At 42.0% G+C, this 24,632-nt stretch overlaps 2 protein-coding genes across 7 annotated transcripts in view; both read right to left on the bottom strand.

Moving 5' to 3' along the window:
* The window catches only part of usp43a (ubiquitin specific peptidase 43a), a 142,834-nt gene extending 134,913 nt beyond the window's left edge, over positions 1-7,921 (bottom strand). For all 6 annotated transcript variants that reach the window (XR_001479425.2, XR_001479424.2, XR_001479426.2 and 3 more), the window contains exon 1: positions 6,771-7,921. Coding sequence is in view for 1 of the 6 variants with exons in the window: in XM_015356133.2 (XP_015211619.2) it covers positions 6,771-7,394 (624 nt within the window). In the remaining 5 variants the exon portion in view is untranslated. The remainder of the gene's footprint in view (positions 1-6,770) is intronic.
* A 2,412-nt stretch (positions 7,922-10,333) lies between these two features.
* cfap52 (cilia and flagella associated protein 52) lies at positions 10,334-23,976 on the bottom strand. The gene is made up of 14 exons (XM_006635452.3): positions 23,825-23,976; positions 22,065-22,264; positions 21,262-21,398; positions 20,210-20,338; positions 19,645-19,744; positions 19,383-19,499; positions 18,686-18,786; positions 18,395-18,565; positions 17,444-17,592; positions 16,845-16,990; positions 16,389-16,540; positions 15,202-15,304; positions 11,910-12,021; positions 10,334-11,393 (listed from the first exon to the last, which is right to left on the bottom strand). Exons 1-14 carry the CDS (start codon positions 23,883-23,885, stop codon positions 11,212-11,214), a joined length of 1,860 nt encoding a protein of 619 aa, XP_006635515.2. The 5' UTR covers positions 23,886-23,976; the 3' UTR covers positions 10,334-11,211.
* Between the last annotated feature and the right edge of the window lie 656 nt (positions 23,977-24,632).

Here is a 24,632-nt window from a genome sequence, read left to right as displayed (position 1 = left end):
GTGAAATCTGGGCACAGCCCTAATTTTTGGAATACACCAGCCTGTTATGAACGGAAGGAGAAGGATTCTTTTTCCAACATTTTAATTTCTACTGTTACTTTTTCTTTTTTTGCCAGGCACAGCAGCACCTGTCTGTACACCACTCACAAGCACTGTGGAGGAAGGAAAAAAGACAGTCTCTTTAAACATCTCCCTATTGGTGTGAAATCTGCGCACATGCTCCGCAGACGACTAAAAATGAAACAGAAACAGCTTTTGCTTCATGCATGGTCAGGCACACATCCAAACCCAGGATTCCTCTCCCTCTCGCAGGTTCTGTAAAGGAGGAGCGCTGTCATCTTACTCTGCAGACAGTCGCACGAGGAGGGGTCGCGCACTGCGGGGGTCCTCAGTGGCTAAAACGAGCAGTGAAGAGACGCTTCCTTAGCCGGAAAAAACATAACGAGACACACTAATGACATGGCCGCTCAAAAAGATTGCCATTCTCAAGCCGGCAGACCTCCTCGCGTCAAAGCCAAGCAATGGTGCGGACATTTCACACGGCACGGCTTGCTCCCCGTTGCGGACTGGCATGGCCAGGGGAAGGCGACCAGAGAGGGGAAAACAATACCAGCCTCCACGGAACCAGCGGGTGGCGTCGGCGAGTCCTCAAGACGGCTCGCCAGAGGCCCGCTAGACAGGACACGGCTGCTCTTGCCCTCCAATTGATTCCGAAGGAAGCAAAGGCAAAATAAACGACCGCGCTCCTTTTCTCTTCTCAGTCATTCAAAGGAGCACCACCCGCCTTTTCGTATCCAGAGCCCAATAAAATCAAAGGAGTGCTCTTCCAGGGGAAGGCCAACCGGCGCACTCCTGCCACATGCTCTCATTAACGGGAGTCTTTCATGGCTCGGGGTCGCAGTTCATCTCTGCTGCCGTTGCCTCTTTCATAACCCATGAATCAACCAGGTGGAGACGTCACACTGCAAGGCGGCGACATTTCAAGGGTAAACGCGCTGGGCCATTTTTTTTTCCCCTTGTCCCCCCGGAACCCGTAACGTGGCAAGTGATGGATCAACGTGACAAAAGCGAAATGCATGTTGGGGGGCGGACAGAAGAGTTCAAAGCAGGGATGAGGGGTCCAGAAATTTCTCGAACAATTTCTCTCGGAGATCTGCACGCTCACCCTCCCACTGACATCAACAAGAAGAACGGCCGGCTCAGACTTGCAGACCGCGCGCGCCGACAGGTCATGAACTTGATAAATCCACATCTAGCTTGAAACCAACCGTGCCTGAGTGTCTGGGGCCCACCAGCCTTCTTCCTCCGAACGCACTGAAAAGCACGCTTCGTTTCGAAGATATTATTTGGATGAACACTAAGACCAGGGCTTTTTAAAAAATAAATTGCAAGATGAAAAAAAAAAGTTGACCAAATGCTACGTTTAGTCTAAGAGGTTATACACAAAAGGGTTTTCTGTGGGGAGCAGATGTTTCATTTCATTTAAGAACAGAAACGTATTGTACTGACAGAAGATTTCCATTAAATAAACAGTTGTATATCATTGTTTCTGTCCTCTTCTAACAGAATACAGTACATGATGTCATATAAGCCAAGGAAAGCAAAGTGAGTAAGGGGATTTACAATGCTCTTAACATTTATTTACACCCCCCAATAAAATGGGAGTAAGAAATCTTCACAGAAAGATGTTACTAAGAAAATAAAAAAATATTCTGTTGTAATTGTCATAACGTTGCAATGAGCATTTTGTTATGCTCATAGAGTACATTTCTGTACCTCTAGGTATTCATTAATAAATAAAATCCAACAAAATCAAGATTTACAGTAACACCCTGCTCTTCAGAAGTGCAGTGGAAGCCTCTGACACAATATAGATACCTTTTAAGGTTTCCCATTTCCCTAGGGTATAAAAAGAGGTGACACAAGGGAGACAGCAGTAGCAGGTTAGCATGGTGAATGACACAGAGCTCTTTAGGGACTGCAGACAAATGATTTCTGACCTTCACAAGTTAGGAGATGATTATGAAATAATCTGCAAACACCTCAATCTACCACATTTCATTCCAATGTCCACCACTAAGAAATGTCAAGGCTGCTGGTATAATGGACACCCTTCTAAACCGAGGACACTAGAGAGTCTCGCCACTATGGGCACTGAGGAATGGTTTGGGAAGCACACGTCAATACAAAGGAAACAGCTGGAGACTCGACCGCAAACTGGCATCTTCAGGACACAAAGTGACTCAAGTGAATTTGCCTGAATGTGGCATTTGCCAAGAGTAAACATTCGAAACAGTTGTTAGTAATTCTCTGTCTGCATTACTTATTATTAAATGCCTAACCCTTACAATCATAGAAGGGCAAATGTCTTGCTTATGACTATGGTAGGGACAGGATTTAAAATGATGCTGCACATACTGTGGGCCAGGCTGTTAGCACACACATGGGGATTTTGCTATTCTTTCCAAAGACATCAATTTACAGCGATAACCGCCTACCAACAATCCCAACAAATCACACCCATTTCAGACCTGGCAGCGCCAAAGCTCTGCCTAACCTAGTACAAACTGACTACACCGAGGGGATTTAGAAAACTTAAAGATACAGAAATGCACCAGCTTGTTGAAGTTCGTTCCTATGATCTAAATGTCGTCGAGATGGGTTTTTTGTTATTGCTGCTACCTCTGTTTCCAGAGCTACGGGACAAATCCCATTTTTTGGCCCCCAGGAGCGAAACGCGAAGCGAAAATGAACGCTGGGGAAGCAATCTACCGAAAGCAGAAACCCAGCGACCTTCCTCCCAGTCCAACGCCGCATATCAAGACACTACCATTCATTTTAAGGTCTGATTAGCATTCTGTGAGCAGAGCACTGAGAGGAACCTACCCCGAATATTAAGCAGCTGGGAAGTAAACGATTCCGAGCATGAGAACAGGCGGATCCTACATACCGAGTGTGTGGAAAGTGGCAGGTGGGATGAGCCCAGGCCAGGAGACACACTTGGTACATTCTTTCTGAAGGTCTTGTGAAAGTCTTATTGTATCATGTCAACTAGGTTGAGGAAACGTTGTGGAAACACTTAACTTGAATCGGAGGTCATGCCAGAGGACACCAGCAGTCCCTGGGGCCAGAGCAGGGCCAATCCACGCTAGGAATCCACACCACTGCAGAACTTACAAGAGGGTTCAGAGTGAAGCACTGAAATGAGTCTCAAGTGCCTATTGTCCCCGGATGCTGCAGATACCCCTCTGTCCCCTGCCCGGGACAGAACCTTCCTCAAACTGCCAATACAATGACATTAGAAAGACAGTTTGAAGTCTAATTAATGCTAGCACCTGTTCCTAGCACTGATTCCATTTCTACAGCTATCTGTGTGAAATGTTTTGTGACACTAACATCTATTTAGACCTTGGCTGGCCGATCGAAGCTAATTACACTTGGCTTCTGCCCTTTTGCAGTAATTAAGACCTGTTTATCTGCATGTGTCATTCCTAGCACATGCAGTACTGTACACACCAAGTTCAGTAGCTGCGCAGCATTGTCAGACCGCGTCAGGCTGTTTTTATTTATAGACTGTCCTGTACTTAAAATCGCTGTCAGCTGTGTATGATTGACTTTAGGGCAAATCAGACTCTCCAATATCAGTTTCCTAAAATGAATTCAGCTCCATTGTAACTAAAAAAAAAGGTTGTAATTAAAAGTGATTTATTCAGGACAATTGAAATGGCATTGCGTTTTTCAGTTTCATAGAAGTAAATCCTCTTAGTAAATACAATTTCCGGCCACTTTGCCCCAAAGAGAGTCATTTAGTGAAAAAATCCTCTTTTCACTGAAATTCCTAAGCTTCCTTACAATGTGGTCCGCCGTATTTAATGGAGACGTAGCCTGGTTAAATTCCTACCCTTAAATCATCCGGTTTAGCATGAATAATGCTGTTGGAGGACGCAGGGGTCATTGATGTCTCGTTATTCTCGGAACACAATGTGTACGAGATGAGTGTTCTTTACAGTCTATGCTTTTCAGAGTCAAGGGCTTCACTGCAACCACTTCTGCCTAAACTCTAAACAGCCTCCTAGCTATGTTCCAAATTGAAACCCAATTATGTATTTGGCAAAGCTAACTGAAAAGGAAAATAATGGCATGCATCCTACTGCCGTACAGTAAAAAGGCAGTAGTTCGTTTCTTGTATCGGCTTCCTCCGTCTGTGAGGCGGGAAGCGTGCTTTTCCCGGCTGGACAGCGTCTGGAGAAGAAGCCCTGCTCGGGAACTCCTCACGATCCCCCACATCCTGCCCCAAACACACACAGAGCAGGACGAACAGAGCCGTCTCCATCATGCTTCCTATACATTCGTCTAGTGCTCTCATACTGTACGTTACTCAGAATACAGCCCTTCAGGTTCACCTCCTGGCGAGCACGGAGAACAATCTTCTGCAGTCCCAGGACAACGCCAACCTGAGTCTACCCAGAGATCTTTTCGCTGGCAGTTTGCTTTAGCTATACTTTGCGTGTTGCTTGTGCTGCATGAAAAGGGCAAGTTCTTCATGCAAAAGACAGATGAGGACCGTAAGGCTGTGGTCAAACAGCATTCTTCCAGGAGCGCATATATTTGCCTTGTGTTCCCCCCCCGAAGGTCTCAGAATCCGCTGGCCAGTGTTTCCTGTTAAGCAGCAAACTCTCCATGACAGAAGTGAGAAGCACTTGTAGAGAAAGCAATCATCTGCATCTGGGCTGCTAAATAATTCTGGTCACAGGCGTGTTCTGTGCATCTTCCCTCCTCCCTGAAAATTCCTGGAGGGCTAATTGGGAGAACAGCTCAGGCAACAAGGAGAGCACTGACTTGTCAAGGATAGCATCTCTTGGCTTAGCTACTGCGCGGCTCTGCCTTTGTGCAAACAGCAAAAAAAAATACATTACAGACTTGTTTAGGCATATAATTGACTCGTAACAGAACAGAGGTATCTACAGCTTTGAGCAAATTAAGATAAATCAGAATCAGTCAGGGGCAAGGGCTGAAAAATGGGAGGCAATGGATTTGTCAGAGCTACAGTACTTGCAAACAAGGTGGAATTCTGCATTTGGTTTTATTATTATGCATTTACACTGTATTAGAAGTGAAGGGCTTATATCACCAATGAACACCCTCTAACCAGTGTCAGGAAGTCAGTCATCACTCTTAAAGGCCAGCCTGGAGCCTGTCCCACAAGAACAGGGCACAGGGTCGAACTGCACTCTGGATGGGATACCGTCACCACCAGGACACAAGCACACAGCGATGATTCAGGGCCACCGATTAAGCCAGCCAGCATGTCATTTGGAAGACGGGAGGAAATCTGAGCACCGCTGATTAGGGGAGAACATGCAAACTCCACACAAAGGTTTCCAACATCTGGAATTGACCCAGGAACTCTCAAGCATCAGCCCCAACCACCTCGCCGGCATGCCAATCCTAACAAAGGCAAACTGGAGAAAATAGTGCAGCTGCATTCCAATCCCAGTTCAGATACTGGTGATCCCTCATGGCACCTGCCCAGGAAGTGCTACAGCGGGACACTGATTAAAAAAAACATTCCAGGACTGACCTTGGGTGGACTTGTCTCTTGAGGTCAAAGAAGATGGACATTCCACAGACCCACCTTGTTTCAAATCAAATGGTTGTGGGAGCCCCTTCTTTGTCCAGAAGTTTGAGCCAACACAGCACCAATCACTGACACAAGTCACCGATTCCTGAGCTTGAACACTGATTGTCCCTACAATCAGAACTTAAATAAAGTCTTCAAGAAACTTTTAAGTGAATGCAATTGAGTAATTATTTGTGTGTGTGTGTGTATGGGGGGGTGGCGGTTTATGGTCACGTCGCCCTCGTTCTCAAATAGCCAGACCAACAAGGCTGATCAAACCCTAACCGCACGTGTTGGCGGTACAGTCGTCTTACATGAATGCACTAAAGCACTAGGGCTCTGTGTTTAAAGACGCGATCCCGGGCAGTGAAGGGGACTGCCTCAGCAGTTAAGGACTTGCTCCATCAGTACTTAACGAGCCGACAGCCACAGTCGACCCGAACTGTGTTTATAGTCGCGCCTTCCCTTCCTCCAAACATCCCAAACTGTCCGGTTCCCTTAAGGGACGCCGCAGAAAGACGCTCCTGCGCGAAGGAAACCGCAGCCTGGCGAGACCTCCGGTCTCCGCCGCGCGTTTGCATTGAAAGCCCAGGAGACAGCTCCCCCAGGCCGGCGTGGACGAGCCCGAGCTCCTCCCACCGGGTTACCTGCGCTCGCTCGCGGAAGTGGCGGTGGGCTTCGAGATAAGCAGGACCGAGGAAGAGGCACCGGCGGTCGCTGTTTGAACTGTAATCAGCGCCGCGCCTGGCGCGGGCTCCGAGACCTGTTGCAACAGGAATAATCGCATCGCGCCCTGCTGGAGACGTGCCTGCGTAAAACACTTTCTTTTTTAAAAAAAAACAGCGTTTATCTTTAAACAGCCGTGCTCCAATCAGCTGACTGTCAACGGGTCGCTGGGCGCTTTTACGAATCGACTGCGAGCCCCGATCCACTAATTCAAGATGTCGCTCTCATGGCAGGGCTGACTGAAGCCAAACTGCAAAGTTGCACTCGATGTGGTCGCGTTAAAATCTTGCGTCTGTGGTCCAGCTTTTCGTTTTGACTTTCCCCCCTTTCCCCATCTGGGCAGTAAATCTGCCGTTTACGCTCACTCACACACGCACGCATAAAAGGGACGGGTAGGTATATCCTATAGCCACAGGTGACCTACCTTGAACTCAACGGACAACTGTGGCGTATATTCCAGTGTCCACAGCGCCCTGACCAACGACGCCAGCTGCTCGGTGACTTCACCCCTCGCGTGGGGCAGATCTTCACTTTTCACAATCCCATTAACTTTCCTCCGGCAGAAATCCGATTTGTACTGTTCCAAACCGAGGTACTCGGCGAACAGGTCCGTATTGCTCAGGCACTGAACGACGGCGTTCATGAAACAGGTGTTGCCGTGATTCTTCAAACCCAGTACACCCGGCGTTTTATCCCCGTAGCTCCAAGAAAGCCTTTCCTTTATAGATCCGTGGGAAGACAGTGTCACGCTCTTCTTGACGGCGCTCTCCCCAACCTGAATGTCATCTTTAAGGTTTCCTGAGTGGGCACTCAACGTGCAAGGTGTACCATCCCGGAACCCCCCGTCGTCGTCTTCGGCATCGGGCGGGCTGACATCGCCGAAGTGAGCCAGGGTGCCTAAAGTTTTTAAGATCCTGTTCATGAAATTCCCCACCGACTTCAGCGATTTCCTCCTGAAGAGCTTTCCAGGTTTGCGCCTCTTCTCTTTGCGCTTGGGCGCCTTGCTCTTCTCGTGCTTCCTCGGTTTGTCCTCCCCCTGGTCATCCATTCTCCCCCTGCTCGCCTGACGCTCAGAAACGAGAATAAGCAACGCCGGAGCCGGGCACCGGGGCGGCGCTCCTCACCTGTCCGCCTCGGAGTAATGAAGTTCTTCCTCACGCTACAGGACAGAGAGGCGGACTGCAGCAGCACGGCGACACAGGCGGGTGTGCATGTGTGACACCCCTCAGACATTCCGATGATGCCTCAGTGCTCTTGCGCGCATTGCTATCCCAGTCGCTGGCAGCACCTGGAATGACTGGAAAGGTGAGTTGTCTGTAACTCCATGTTTTGTGCGCCGCACACTTGCTTCCTTTCCCGAGCTCTTTTCTCTCTCTCTTTCTCTCCCCCTCCCTGCCTCGCAAAGATAACTGGCTCCAGCTCTCCCTCCTCTCTCTCTCTCTCTACTCCCGGGGCCGGTGTGTGTTTCTGTTTGGCGGATCTGCCCTCCCACTCTGAATCTTATTAGCCTGGTTTAGTTTGGGAGGAGAGAGAAAAAAAGCCGCTGCCGTTGTGTTGACGGCGCGTCGTCGCCGTGGAGGGAGCGGAGGGCTAGACAGTGCTACTCGCGGCGACAGCCGGCGATGCTGCCTGCTGACGTCAGGTTGACACGGTAAAAGGTGTTTATGCGGAAGCGCCAAAAAAAAAAAATAGAGGCTCAACAGATGTTTAGAGAAAGACGTTTCTGTGTTCATTTCGCGAACGGCGGTGTATTTCCCCTCGTAAGGAACGTGCACGACCTGAAATGTTGTCACGCATGCATTATTTGCTATCATCCATTCCTTTGTGTTGCATTCTGTAGCTTTCGATTCCGCATTAAAAACTTGTTTTTATATGCAGCGCTTTTAAAACTAGCTTCTCGAGGCGCTTCACAGAATAGCTACAAAATACAGAAATTTATGCACAGTGAATATACTCAGTGAGAGGAGGTAGTAGAAGGGTGTACGGAATACGCTGGGAGCAAAGGGACACGGTTACATATCTGGTTTTATTTAGTAAGTTCTAATTGTCATATTTTTTTTTTATAAATACACAAAGAGAAATTAACTTTTTGGAAATGCTGTGCGCGTCATGTGCAGTGTGGAATCAAATCAGTTTTGTGCTCAAGATGAGACACAAAACGGGAAAAATAAACTTTGTCCACACACACGGTGTGTGTTCTTCGCGAACTGGAAGAACTGGAAATGATCGTTCAGTCCTACGAGTGTTTGCTGCCCTCTAGCGGTCCCGTAAGCAATTCCAGAGACCGTATGTTGTGACATTGAAATTAATGCAATGGAGTGGCCATTCAATTAAAAAAAAAAGCATTTAGCCCAGATTATGCGTTAATCACTTTAATGACTTCATTAACTTTAGAAATAAAGTTAGAAGTGGTATCTCAAAATGCAATGTTATTCTCATCAATAATGGTAATGATAATTATTGTGCTGTTTTTTTTACATAAATGAGGCTAAATACTTTAAAAGGTCATCCCAGATTTTTTTCCTGTTTTCTTAGTTCATCAACAGTCACCAGGAAGCCATATAAACATTTCAAGGATTCGCTGCAATGTACAGATGTGATGCCACTTCATTTAAAGGGAAATAATTTTCCCAATGTCTCTTATAATTCATGATTATGGCTGCTGTGCTACAGGTTCCAAAGGCAAATTCATGTTCAGTATAAGTCACCCTACTGATGGGCTAGCTATACAGACTCTTGTGCATTTTAAAAAGCAATCACAGAGTAAAACAAAGACAGGAGGCAGGAAGTGGAGGGGTTTTAATTGGTGTGTGTCTCTGTCTAAATTTAGGTATTAAGGATACATAATACCTATCAACCCACAGAGATGTGATTCACACATCCTCTGTATGCCTTCTTTATTCTGTAGAAGAAGTGTTTATTTATGGTACGCTGTGGACGTACAGTGAAAACAAGGTTGAATCCCATCCATCCAATATAAGAAACCCATAATCTTTATTTGATTAAGCCACTATCTCCTTGTGAAAGTCAAGACAAACAGAAGCCTAAGGATAAGAAGCTAATGATAAATTACAGACACAACCTCCAAAAACCTTTTGTCATGTAAAGTAAGAAAAGGGATTTAGTGATGAAGGGAATTGTTTTGAAATCGGGACAGTGCACAGTCAAAGATAAATATGTATTTTTCATTGATTGTACTCATCAACAATTGTTATTATACAAAACAAGGAGGAAAAAGATAATGGACCATATTTTTTCAGGTCTAGTTAGGAAAAACATTAGAGGCTCCTTACTGTCAGGATTCAGAATGCAGTCAGGTAAGAGCTAGTAAGCATTATTTACTCAGCGAGGGTAAATGGCAATGAAAATAAAAATATTTTATACGTTTTAAGTGAAACTGCTAATGAAATTAATCTGGTCTTTTAGGAGTTATCTTTGTGGGACATTTTAACCTTTCCCCACATTGATAGTAATGAATCAGCGCATGTGCTCTCTTCTTCACACTATAGAGCACCCAGCACACTCAAGTAAATACTAGACCTGCTCAGTGTTCAGGGCAGACTGGGGACCTTTGAATGCCCTGTTATGTAAACTTGGTGTTTTGCTAACTTAACACAGCCTTGCACCGGCAGGGTGTGTGGGCAGACGCAATAATTTAGGTTTTGAAACACCAGAATGAAAATGATCTCCTAATCAGAAACAGCCAGTAATCACCCCTCAACTCCACCCCCACCCCGACTCTCCCCAACACAGGACCTTTTTTTCTGTTTTTTGGGATGCATGGAGCGATACTTCAGCTGCCACTAAGGATTACTGTGAAATCCTTTTTTTTTTGTATCTGTATTCCTGTATTTTTCACTTAAGTACTTAAGTTAACTAACTGCAGGATACATTTTTAATTCAGTATGCTCAATGCCTTGATGTAAGGTATATATTTTGAATAGCATTTCCCATTTCCTATAGGTATATGTATTCATACAACTAAAGTAATGCTTTTATGACTTTATTCACTTTTATCAGAATCCTGGTGTCCACTCTTGACATGAATTCACTGATACATTAAAATTCAGTTAAACTACATCCTTTGGCCTGCAGAATAAATAGGCCTGTATTTTCTCAGACCAAATGAATTTGATGCAAGGAAGACTTCTAACACTGGAAGTACAGGATGTGAAACACAGCACTTTACTCCATTTGAATCAACTGTACCATCCGACTAGAGCGACACTTTCGAAGTGTGTACTGTTGTGCTAAGAACAAAGTTGCTGTCTCTTTTCTCCATAAGATGTTTTCAACCACAAACATAAACATAAAAATCTCAAATGCATCATTTTCCCAAAATATGTTCATATTGACTGAATCGTTACCTACTTAAATCTCTGTTATATCTTCAATAATTAAATTTAATAAAACATTAATATTATTTCAGCACTTAGCTAATAATATTTTTTAAACCGCTAGACACATTTGGCTTTCTTGCCATTTTTTAATCAAATGAATTGACAAAGAGTTTTGCAGGAGTACAAAACACCCATAAATTACTTTTTGACTCCTGTAATTTGTCTGCCATCCCAGTGGGATCAATAAATGCAGTGTGGAAAAAGACTGCCCTGCAGTCATGAGTTAGATATTGGGGTGATGTAGTTACACATCAATTAATGCCAGCTCTTTAAATATTCTTCACACTTTATTTAACAACTATGTATAGCTGAAAAAATACTGCAGTTAATTTGTGTTTTGAAAGTTACAATGGGTACAACTGCACAGGTAGCTGGGAAACCCTCATGGTTACTGTCACTGTCCTACAAGCATTTGCCTTGTGATCCTGGGCAGAATGGCACCCAGTCGGCCCGCCAGCCAGTCTTTTAGTCTGAGACTGGGTGTGGGTACTTCCACCTGAGCACTGCGCCGTCTGCACTGGAAGTGATGATGTACTTGCTGTTGGAACAGATCTTCACACGGGTGATGTTGCCACTGTGCCCGATGCCAATGTGGGTCACCTCTCCTTCAGTGTACCCCCAGACCTTTACGAGTTTGTCATCACCACCTGCATGGAAACGGCACCCCAGGGATACAGTGTTTAGTATTTCTGTGTCTGATTATTTGAAAGACTAATCATTAATGCCAAGGAAACTAATACTACCACAGTGTACTTTGGTATAAATCAAAACCACTAAAACCATATAGGGAACTGGTGCATGTCCCAAATGTCCACAAAACAATGCTTTAGGTTACAAATAAGGGTCCTTACTTTTGAATTTCAAGCGAATTTCAAGCGTTTCAATTTCAGTTGTACTATAACATCAAACCATAGCCCGTGTAGCCGACTGAATTAGACAGTCTAACTGAAAATAAAACAGTTTGATCACTCATTCTGGAAATTCCCGAATGTGCTTTTAACGCGTAAAGGTAAAGCACTGTGCTGCTGTGCTCATATTTTTATGATCTTCTGCTCTGATGCTTCAAGAAGAGAAATGTACTTAAAACTGACAAACACTACAGATAACAGCAATGAAAAGGTGTGCCCCTCTGATATTATTGGCACATAATTTATGTCCTGTACCAGTAACAAAATGGTTGCCATCACTTGAGATGTCCATGCCATTAATGGATCCAGACAGAGAGCCCTCCAATTCCCGAATAGCAGACCCATCAAACACTTCCCAGTATCCAATCTACAAAGAAAAAAAAAGAAATAAAGACTGTTTTAAATTTCACAGATTTAAATCATATCTATGAAGAGGTACAGAAATAAAAGGGGACAAGTATTACATGTTGAGGCCTAGGTCTTCCAGATCTGTTATTCATTTACTTAGCTGTAAATATTCCGAAAAGGCACGAAGCTAACAGTGGATATATGGCCAAATTAAAATTAAACAGATGCATTTCTCCTGTTGTCTTGATTAATGTTACTTCTTCTGTATTATACAAATCATGTACTCTGATAACCAATACTAATGTTAAAACATCTTGGTTTTATCTTATAATTACCTCGTTCAGGATGGTATGTACTACACTTTTTCTTCTTCATCTGACGTTAAGTACCCTAGAGGATTTTACTTGTTCTCCTCGTCCTGTTATAATGTGTAGGTACTGTATAGTGAACTCATGACTCCAATTGCCTCATGCATTCTAGAAAGGACCCAGCTCATTTGTGGATGTTATGGTACTGTCTTGATATTCTCCTAATAAGTCCTCTATATGTAAATTTGCACCACTACCGTCTGTCAAAACATAATGCACAGCAGTTAAAAAAAATATGTTTATGCCTCAGAATGAGAGCTAATCATTTCTGGGGTTTGGCAGCTGTCTCCTTCCAGCTAGGTCTTACAACATCAATTGCTATTTGAAGATATTTATAGCACATTATTAACACAATCGCCATGACAATTGATGACTTCTCTTATTAGTTCAACACGATTGTTAATTAAAAACAAAGAACTAAGAGTGGATAGATATAAATAAATAGCAGCTACTTATGTTAAACCCCAAATCCTGGGCTAAAAAAATGTATTTCTGAAACAGGATTAGCTGAGACAAGTCAAGTATTTAACCCTCTGCAGTAGTAATACACTCAAAAAGGAAAACTAACATCTTTGTTTCTTGTACTGATATTTATCTAAACAACCTTCATGAGATGTATTATACATGTAAGGGCTTCAACAGAAGCAAATATAGATAATTAAATGGCAATTATAAGTGTGCCCACACTTCTAATTAGTGTAACAACACAATCAAATACAGTACACACCCTCATTCAACCCTGCTCATATATGGAACACACGTTGTTCTCAAAAATACTATTTAACGTACAAAACAGTTGCATAGAAAAAGAATAGTAGGGGGTATGTGTTTCTTATAGTAGGAAACAGCCAACTGCTAATGGTCTGCTGTGAGTGTGGTGCACATTACGTGGAAAAACTTTTACTGGTAGTAACTGTGATCGTTACTGTCTGCCTGCTCTCTATACGGACAGCATAAGTGTCTGGTTTGCATTTGATCCCTATGGCTGCCGCCGCATCATCCAGGTGGGGCTGCACACCGGTGGTGGTGGAGGGGATCCCCATTACCTGTAAAGCGCTTTGAGTGGAGTGTCCAGAAAAGCGCTATGTAAGTGTAAGCAATAATTCACACCTCACACCTGAAGAAGGCTCCACAACCTGTTTTCTTTCCTCTTTTTTTCAGCATGGAATAAACCTGTTACTTGTTCCTTTGCAGCCTACACATGCTGATGCAGCTACCCACCTGAACTACTACAGCAATTATTATTATTATTATGATTATTATTATTATAATTAAATCAGGCCACTCACGGATTAATTAATATAAATCAAAACCACTAATAAATTAATAACGACTTTCAAAAATGTTTCTGTGCCCCTGCTCCATAATTAGAATAATATTTATTTAGGTCAAGCCTTCGTTGCAAAGCCAGAATAAAACCCAAGACTCTGGAGCTCAAAGGCAAAAAAGCCAAAAAAAACTCACCATGCTTCTCCCTAACTTAGAGAAAGTCAGCCAAATTCTCTGAAATAAATTAATGACAGGAGTTCTTCCAATTCTGAAATTTTATATACGATTGCCTTATTAAAGTGTATGACCAGTCAGCCTTGCATGCTTTTACATGATCACTTCAGGATTATCACAGAAATTTACTAACCTCTGGAGTTTCTGGCATTTGCAATCTGTTCATGATCTCTACATTTTGTGCACACAGTACACAGTGTATTGTAGCACCTTGATCGCCACTAAACATATTTAATTTTAGCAGTTGTCTGTCCTTAACCAGGCAGCGTAACTATGTTTTCAGCTAGCAGATGGTGATTTTGGCATTCTTCCACTCAGAAGATATCATTGCTGTCCATATTAGGGTGTGAAGCAAAGTTCTATTCAGCGGCATCAATATGAAGACCCAGCATGCCATCCTGTTACTGATTGCTAATCAGCTGCTAAGAGTGAGATGGAAAATTCTACATCTCAGTTAAGATGGTCGTGAAATAAACAGGTGATGATTTCTTATTTAATCAATTTGTCTTTGATGTTGTTAAATGGTATGTGTTCATGACACCACTGCATTTATGAGGCTGATAAAGCTGATTTAAAGTGAAAAATATTTATTCAGGAATGCCAAAATAGTATGGTTTATAGGTTTTCTGTGTTTAGAAAAACAGGAAATGAACGTGTCACTTTTAAATGACCTTTGATGTAAGGCTCGAATACAAACAATATAAAAGAAAGAGTTATTTTGATATAAAAGTAAGCAACCTGGCAATTTCTGTTCAGAAATGCAATACAATTCATGTTAAATGTCACTAACAATTAAAATCAATATCAAACTCTGAGATATTTTGTTATTAGTTTTTATTATGTGATTCCTTTTTTCCTTATTTTGCATACCTACTTTTCACTTTTTCCACTGTAATTTATATTTCTGTTTTTACAGACCATTAAGCAAAATATAGTATGCAATTTTGCAATTCAAAAAAGAACATTGGAATATGTCAGCTCAGATGATATAAGAAGTACTTTCTTTATTCATCCCTTTACCTCCTTGATAAAAGAGATCTACCCTAGCGAGTTTTGCAATAGCCCAGGCTTCATCATTCGTTCTTATTACAGTGTCACAAGGTTCTCTTCACTGAAATTAATGGCGCAATCATTGGAGCAGAACATCTTATACAAGGCTAATAAAGGGACATTTAGAGGAAAAAAAGGTGCTGCATAAAGCAGTAATTTATATCAAAAGGTATTTAAGTGCACTATAATAGGACCAAGATTCAGGGGCACTCAGTACCGCCCATGCGATGTACTGAAGAACATGGCTCTGGCATTCCAGTGTCCAGCTGCAGCCTTACCTTTCTGTCTGTGCCACTGGTGATTATCTGAAACTCCTCTGGGTGGTAGCAGACACATCGGAACAGGGTGTTCGCCAGCACCATTTGATTCCTCACAACTCGGCTACCAGTACAAATGAGAAAAAACAAAATGGTAAATCGCCGCTATATACCACTGAGATTTTACAGGTTTGTTATTGTTTAATCTGGCAATTAAAGAAATACATGCTATATTTATTTTAAATAGTCCACTCTCCTTCTGGTACTCATCCATCATGTTAATTGTGGACATACAGTACCAGCTTTATTTCACCATGTTTTAACATTGAGACTGCAATGCAATTAAAACATACAGTATCCCACCTTGCTGTTCAGATTGTATTTGTTTCAGAAATGCTACCTAAGTGGCATTATGGCTTATGGTGTAGCTAAAAGTGTGCAGAGGCAAAGTGACACTGACTCTTGTCCAATCAGGTGCGGCACATACAGTATACATTATCATATACATTAGGCAGAAGGGCATAATACAGCTCCAAACAAAAAGTCTTTGAGAGCTGAAAAAACATTTTTTGGGTATAAATTGAATGCATCCCACGATACAGTTGTCTGCATGCCTCAGTTAAAAAGAAATTAGATTCTGACCATGACAAGTGCTTGAGCTCTGTACTTCAGCAGCATAAAGTACACACACTGAATTTGGGTTAAATCCAATAAAACAGTTGATATTTTTGAATTGGAAGCATAGGTCATGCAACAGCACACTCTCATAACAAACAACCGGTTCAAGATCGTCAGTTAAGCATTAAATCTTTCTGTTTCTGATATTTAAATCATGTTGTTTATTTTCACTTTGAACCAACTGTATGGTGTGTCATTGAGCAGTTTACTTTTCTTCTGACAACAGCATATTGCTGCCCTATAGTCACACACGAGCAAATATTTTCACCCTGTTGTGCTACAGTTTTTGTTGTTACACAAATACTTAAGCCACACTTAATAAAGAACTTGGGTATTTTCCTCACAGCCAGGATGGACTGACACATGGCACTAATGGATAAAATTAAATTGTGACTGCAGCTTACTGTGCCAACAACACCAACCAAAGAGAAACATTCTGTAGTGTAAAAGGAGGAAAAACTGAATTATATTTGAAAACGCGAGATGAAAAGCAGCTGAACTGAGGGACAGACAGTCACGCTGGCACTTACACCAGGTCCCAGATAATACAAGTCCCATCTGAGCTGGCAGTGACACACTCCTTGTCGTTCTTTTTGATCTTTATAGAGGAGATGGTGGACTTGTGTTCCTTCATTGTTTCGGCCAGCCTGTGGAAGCCTTGCCCGATTTCCCAGACCCGCACCTGAACACAAAAGAACACTTCAGTACGTCCAACGATCTGGACTGGCAAGAAAAATGAAAAGAAGATTGTATGCTCCCAGTATACACAGTAGGTGACACATTTTGAACGGTGAAGTTAATTGCAACACATGTGACGACAGGAAACGGTATAGATGTTTAAAATTCCTTTGAAGAGTAGGTATTAAGTAGATGGGAAAACATCTATTAACCCATAAGCAAAATCTGACTTTACTGAAAATGTCCTTTGCAATAAAAGGCGATGCTGAAGAGTGACTAAATATTTTTAAACGCAGCACATGGCTTACCTGCCCCTCTCCTCCTCCGCTCACAATCCTCTTGCAGTCACTGGTTGTAGCAAGGGCTGTCACACCCATGCTATGCGCATTGTTAATAGCAAACATCAATTTGCCACTTTCTGGGGTGAAGACCCGGATTTTCCCATCATTCCAAGCTGAGAGAGAAGAAACAACTGTTATCTCACCAGACTCGATGACACCTATCGTACATGACATCTTCCATTCCCTCTTCTTCTGGGTGGGCGTTTTTTGGATGGAGTCAAATGACACGTTTTGTCATTTGTAGTCTGTGCTTTCTATGTTCTTACACCCTCCCAGCACATCAAAAGTCTTTCAGATGATCAATACACTTTAGTAAGAAAAACTCAATCACTTCTAATTGGGCCTTTTATTACTGAAAAAAAACCTTATGGAAACAAAGAAGGCAACACATGAAGTACACTGTTGAATAGGGTACAACATTATGTTAATGGCTTGAAGTTTGGCTTCCATCGTTTTTTTTTAGATGACAGACGTTTTATGACATTCATTACATTAACAAGACAGCATATGCAAAAGCTTATTAAATGAAGAGTTAAAGCAAGTGTGAAATTAAGTAAAAACCTTACCACTGATAATACTCCTTCCATCTCTCATGAACTCCACAGCACTGCACGTCATGTTAGGCACAGTTATGCGTAAAAGCTCTTTAGAGGTCTCGGTGTGCCACACTCTTATGTCATTCTTTGAGCAAGTAGCAAAGAGATCGGAGGAGCCACTGGAAGAACAATCAGAGTACCATTTTAGTTAAAAACTATTTAAAATGCAACGACATTTCAGCAAGCATTCAGACTTCACTGCAAAAAGACGATGAATAATAACCCCTCTTTTTCTTTCCTTTTAAATGAAATTATATTTATAATAGCACATTGTTATGCTTTCAAATGCTAGATTGCCCAATCCACTTCATTTTTTTAATCTGCTGTCTCCCCCTGGTGGTACCCACACATACTCACATACTGTACAAACCCACAAACTGTGAGAACAGGAGAGCTGTGACAGAGACCTATGATTTCAAATTTTGAACTCACATTCCAAACATTTATGTCTCTAGGAGTGACTGCCAAGTCTTTCAATACCGAAAAGGTATCCCGGATATATACTCAGCTAGCTCTTTAAATTTAGTTAAGAACTAAATCACTTGTATGTGGCACTCACAAAAAATGTAAAAAAAAAAAAAGAATGAATGTATAAATCAAACATTAACGTAAAAATCAAAAACAAAAACTACAGATATCACAAACTGGACTGGACTTTAATATTGTAGAAAGTTATTTCAATCCTGTTTTATTACCTTTGTTAAGTTCAATAACGCTCTTTTATTTCTTATGGTAAATCATCTACTTGTTAAATAGGTCAAGGTTTATTAAAAACAATTCTGTACTTGACGTTCTGGTTCCTTGTTACATACTTGGCGCGCTATGACATTTTAGCCTTGTAACTACAACTAGTACGTAATAAATACTATAGAGCATGCCAACCACCTAAACTGTCCATGTTTCAGTTCATGTGATACTTACAAGGGGAAGGCAACATCGTTAACAGCATGACTGTGGCCTGTGCTGATGAGTTCTTCTTTAAAGTCAGCGTAGTTAAACCGATAAATCTGAGAAGATTCTGCTCCCGCAAAGAACTGGTGCCCCTGGCCTCGTAAAGTGATTGATGTCACACCACCCTCTAGCTGTACTTTTCTTAAAATACAAAAAAACAAATCACATATACAGGTCATTGTCAAACAGTTTTAAACTTTTTTTTCATGGATAGGCTATGATCTGTTATCCCTTTAGATTTCAAGAGCAACTGTATCATACTTCATGGGTTTGAAGTTTGCCTCTTTGCAAAGGCTCAGCATGCCATCTCCTGACCCCACGAGCATATCGCCAGTTTTCAGCATCTTCAGAGTATTAACCCCCTGCAGGAACAGAAACAATTACTGCTCTTTTCGGACTGAATTTTCTGTTTTCAGAGAAGAGCTGCATGTAACAGAAAGAATCGGGATTACAATTTGTTCAGTCCGCCACAGTCCAGACTCATCTTAATAATGTCTCTCCCGAACCGGCATTCCTTCCATTCATAAGAAACACATTTTTTTCCCACTTTGGATGAAAAAAAACCGTGGTAATAGCTCTGTTTTATTCCTCTTAAGGTTGTAGCTTCATGGGGGTGTATATACCTTTGAAGTGTATTTTATCTCTTTGTACATTTCACTTAACAAAGCAAACTGTGTTGTATCAGTACAGTATATACAGTAATGAGAAATAACATGCAGGAATCTAGCAGCCCAATGTTACCTACTGTATAAGTAAAGACGCGTTTTTCCACAAGGAAATTGTTTATAGGTCTTCTCCCCCAATAATAATTATCATATTTAAAGGGAAATGTTGCTATTTCTAAAACAGAAGGCAAACATCTTATTTCTATAGTTATTCAGTGATTTGGCATGTGAACACCTTGTCCTGAAAAGCAGCACCACCATTATTCTGAATTTCTTTCTGTGGTTGAACCCACCTTGCTGAATTTCTCTTTCAAAGGTGCACAGTAGTTGAGAAGTTTGGTTTTGAGATTAATTTTCAGAACATCCCCGGTAGTTGTCCCACAGTAGAAAAAGCTGTCATCCTCCGGAATCTAAAATATAGTCATGACACCATTGTCACATTTACTGCAAGCTGTAGAAACACTATTTTGTTTCATTTCATTTTTTTACAACTCTATTCAACTAATACCTCTTCATTCTAATCTCTAGGGATTGGTCAGTCCAGCTCTGACTTACTTCTAAGCACTTTACTATTCTCTTCAGCTGTCCAGTCTGACATTCCGTAGGTCGGATTTTTCTGTTTGGAAGATCCAACTCCCAAACACGAAGTGTCCCACTGCATGAGAAAGAGTATCGTTATTATTCTAATGTCACAATGTCTAATTATTCCTACTCTCAGACCTGCATAAGCTAACACAGAGCACGGTGTTCCAATAAAGCCATGCTTGTGTGACACTGTAAATTTAAATACCGATATGCTTTTGGCAAGACATGTGAGTGATCTCTACATTGCAGAGATCATAAGGGCAGAGGAGGGTTGGATCACTGCTGTGCTACACTCAGTCTTACCACTGTGCTGGAGATTTTTGTAACTGAGTTTGATATAGCTCAACATCTTAACACCCTTTAAGTTGGAATGTAGGATAGCTAGGTTTAAGGAAACCAATAAAGATGATTTGGAATAAACAACATGTCTTGAACTGTGTTCTTCATTTTAAAAGCCATCAGTCTTCTGTCTCGTGGATTATCAGGTTGATGAGCGTGAATGCATATCATGTCAATTGAGGTCACATTAACTTACTTTCCAGCCGATACAAAAATGTAATCACTTTGGTTGGAGAACTTGACTGTCAGGCAGTGACCTGCACTGTGGGCAGAGGCAGGGCTGCCACAGATTGCCTCTCTGCTCTCGATGTTCCACACAACAATGCTGAAAGACACGCACAACATTTGTTGACAGTAAATGTGTCATTGAAGTTTTGTAGATACTTTAAATAACAAACATGTGATGATTTTACATCTCCAAACAGAATACTAAGGTTACTGAAAACAATAAGACTTGTTACAACTGGGTTCCCACAATTTCTGGTTCAATTTTGCTGAACTCGCAGTGTTGCAAGTCTTACAGCTGCATGTGACACGCGCTTCTCTATGGCATCTTTAATCCATGCTTATTACTGTATATTTATTTGCTCTGTCTAAATATAGAACAGCAGTCAGCTGAAAGTGACTTAAATATTACAACCAATCTGTTTGGCCAGTGCTTTCATTTATTGTACATCCATTTATACAGCTGGGCATTTTAGTGGAGCAATTTGGGTGAAATCTTGTTCAAGAGCACAACAGCAGTGTCTCACCTGGATCTTGAGTTGTGTTTCTCAATTTTCCAGAATGAAATCAATGCACTTTTAACCATTGTTTCCCTCTTTTTTATATATATAGTGTTTTCTCCATTTTTTTAAAGACTTCTAATTGCATTTTCAGATCGTGAGGGTACCTAATTTACCATTATCATAAATATCACGATAATCCTCAACAACTGTTCATAACCACCTCTAATTTTTTTGTTTTTGTTTAGAGATTATGTTTTATAACTATGGATGAAAATGATGACAAGTTTAGCAAACAACGACTTTGCAAAGGACAAACATGTGAGGTTCAAACCAGCCACCACTGCCTGACTGAAATGGAGCATGTCCTATTAACTCATTATAACTCAACATGTTCTATAACCTATTGTCATTGTGCAGCACACGTGAATATACCCTGGGCCTAATTATCTACATGACCTACTGTAACTGTCACACTTATTCTGCTACGTACTATATTCTATCACCTTACTCCACAAATTACCTGCCATCATCCTGGCCTCCAAGGGACACCAAATACAAGTCACTGGGGGAGAACGCTAGGGCTTCAACCTTTGCCTTGTGGAGCTGTAATCTAGTGTACATTTCCTTCCTGGAGTAATCCCAGACAATGATATCAGCCTGCAATGATTAACACAGAAATTGTGTCCATTTTAATGCAACGATAAATGGTCATATTGGAGTGATTTAATCAGTGGAGACTGCAATCTGTATTATGACCACTATTCTTCCTAATGTATAACAGTGATCTAAATTCTGAAAGATTTATCAGTCTGGGTTTGCCAATGATACCACAACAGGGGATTATTATTATTCCATGTTTCATTCTCATCATTGCTGTTTCAACGGTAACATTGTATGTACGCAGCTGTTTTCACCTGCATGTTATGTGGCAGAGACCCTTTGTCTGTTACATGTTGAAGCAATAACTTTACTTGTTCAAATGGTAGAAGTCAAGATACAACAAAATATTAATAATAATAATAATAATTAGCATGAATTTGTTTAATAGATGCCCATATCAGGGACAACTTACAAAACATACAATCCTCAATAACACAAAAAATAAATCATTCAAATAGAGCAGACAAAAATCTTAATGCAAAGAAAAAACAGTGAAGAAGACATGTTAAACAAGCTTCTCTAAATGTCTAAAATAGTAGGCACAACGTGTCAGGTATGAAGAAAAGGAACAGTCCTGTAACCTGTGCAAAAGCGTTGCCATTTAATTTTTCTATGATAGGCATTTAAGAGCATATACCCTTTAATTTTTATTCATCAGTTTACCTTAAAGCCCATGAAGGTGACTTGACCTGAAGCAACATATTTTCCAGTTCTAGATACAGTCACACAGGAGACATTGTTTGTGTGGCCATGCAGAAACTCCTGCTTGTTGCTCTTGAGGCTCTTGATGATGACAGTACATCCCAGAGGATAAATGAGGTGTTCCTGGTCAGGGTGGGCAATCAGGCCAGAGAACACTTGTCCTGAGAAAAGGGTACAAGACCTCCCACATGTTAAATAAATTCAGTCCAATTTTTTGCTCCTACAGTATATAATCACCTTGCCACCACTGTTAACATGAATGAAGATGGACTAGTTTATTATCAGAAATGAAGATCTCTAAAGGAATAATGTAAGTAAAAGAGTAAAATGATTCAGATACACAGGCATATGAAGATATCCACTTCAATTGTACCTATACAGCCGTTTAGAGGAGGCTGAACAGCAGTGTACAAATACATGACTGCAAACAAGAAATGTTTGTGTTGTACAGAAGGCTGACCTGACTGAATTTTTCCCCATGTTTATTTAGCTGTTCAGAACGTGAACTGGAACAAATGAATCATGAATCATTTGAACCTTATGTACAGTATAATATATACCCCTTTATCATCTATACAGCTGGATGTTAACCCACACGGCTTTCTCCGGCCACACCTCCTATAGTGCCTGCAGACCATCTACAGGGTCTTCTTTCACCAGTTTACATCTCCTAGCGGCGGGGCTGGGACAGGGACGTCTCCCTGCCACCCCCTGCAGCTGGCCTCCCTCGAATTAGGGGTTTTCGGCCCCCAGCACCCATCTCTTCTCCTCCGAACACAGCCAGAAGCTTGCCTTTTCTGCCTCTTCCGCTAGCTGCCCCTCTTCAGCGTCATGCCAGAACCCTCCCAGAAGCCTGCGGAGCTGTGACACTGATGGACTTATAAAGCCGGGGCACCCTGCCTCCACAGGGTAGATGAAGGGTCTCCAGCCACCTCTTCCTCTCACGTGCAGCTTCCATGCCCTCCTCCTATGGGGCTGTCAGTTCCGCAGGGAGTACAGTCGAGGTCTCTTCTGCCTGCTGTACACCACTACAGTGGATCAGGAAGCAGGGCTGGGCTGCAGACTTCCCTAGGGAACTGCAGCTGGCTGCCAGGGTCCACCTCCGTCTTCCACTCCACTCCTGGTGTGAGGATCTTTGCTGTCACCCTGCTCCTGATCTCCCCCACCCCCTGACCTTCCCTGGAGAGCACAGCCTGCTGGGATGCTGGTGGAGGACGGTTTGCCTCCTGGCCTGTCATATAAATACTGTCCTTGTTGATGCGTTGTGAATCCTCATTATAAAGGGCCGCGAAGTTCCAACGCTTTACCAAGCTTTACAGCATTGATACGGTAAAAGCGACCTTGATGTTACTGACTGAAATTCTGAATTAATTGGATTGTGTCTCAAGCACAACACGTCCAGGGTTTCTTACCTTTCAGTGTCGAATTGTACAGTATGTTTTGCAGGAAGCTTTGAAACGAAACTTAAGTACTTGAATCGTTTCTGTTAACGTTGTTGGAAAGGTCAAAGTGCCCTCAGGCACAAGGCATCTCAAAAAAGATCCCGAAACTGAAACAACGCGACCGTCATTCAATACAAATGATATGTATTTTCTTGTGTGTTTACAAAACTTACAATACTCAGAGGCCGCCGAAATACACATCACTGTGATCGAACTGCGAAAACTACATCCCGCAAACTAAGCTAAAAGCAAACCAAAATAAAAGATAAAGATGAATACCATTAAATCCAATGACTGATTCCAGCTCAAGCAACGGGACCTCAGGCGTGTCTCCAGCCATCGTTGTCTTCGCTTTTAAAGATAAAATATTTCTGTAGTTTGATGAGCTAGGATGTCTCCTCTCTGCACGCAAAAGCCTCCTGTACGTGTAACCTAGCAACAGGACGTTTTGTTTGGGCCCGTTGCTAGGAGCCCAAGTAACATGCGCAGTTGGTGGGGTCTGTTTGTGACGTAGCCGGTGATGTATTAAGTTCAACGATGTTGAAGTGGCGCCGTTTAGCAGTGCGATCGAAAAACTCTACAATATGATGTCTTTCTGCAAGTTTATATTAGTAAATTTGGTCTAGCGTTGAGGTCAGAATCGAGTACAGATATAAGCACGGAGGACCAGAAAGAATTTCGCCTTTAGTGTCACAATACGTAATGAATAGCATGTGGAAAAAAATGCCAACATTAGAATATGAAACCTTTTCTTTAATTGGTCAAAAATATGTACACAGATTAACCACACCAATATGCTGTGCAGCACATAATGGATATATAAACATTGAGCTCATTCAGATGAAACACAATTATTGAGCAATCAAAATAAAGCCAACGGGAACAATCAGTAATTAAATATACTGTAACGCTTACGGCCGACAGGCGCTGTGTAAGAGCCGGCGTACCAGAGCGGGTGACGTCACCGCCCTTCCCTGTGATAGCAGGACCACAGCTACTGGGCTGTAGAGAGATCTCTCTTTGGCTCACGGGGCTAGGTCGCTGCAGAGAGACGCGGAAGTCCCGGGTTCGAGCCCCGGACGGTGCA

This window comes from Lepisosteus oculatus, chromosome 9, assembly GCF_040954835.1.
Source record: "Lepisosteus oculatus isolate fLepOcu1 chromosome 9, fLepOcu1.hap2, whole genome shotgun sequence".
NCBI classification, from domain to species: Eukaryota; Metazoa; Chordata; class Actinopteri; order Semionotiformes; family Lepisosteidae; genus Lepisosteus; species Lepisosteus oculatus.
The sequence above is the reverse complement of the archived record's forward strand: the minus strand, read 5'-3'. Positions and strand labels throughout refer to the sequence as shown.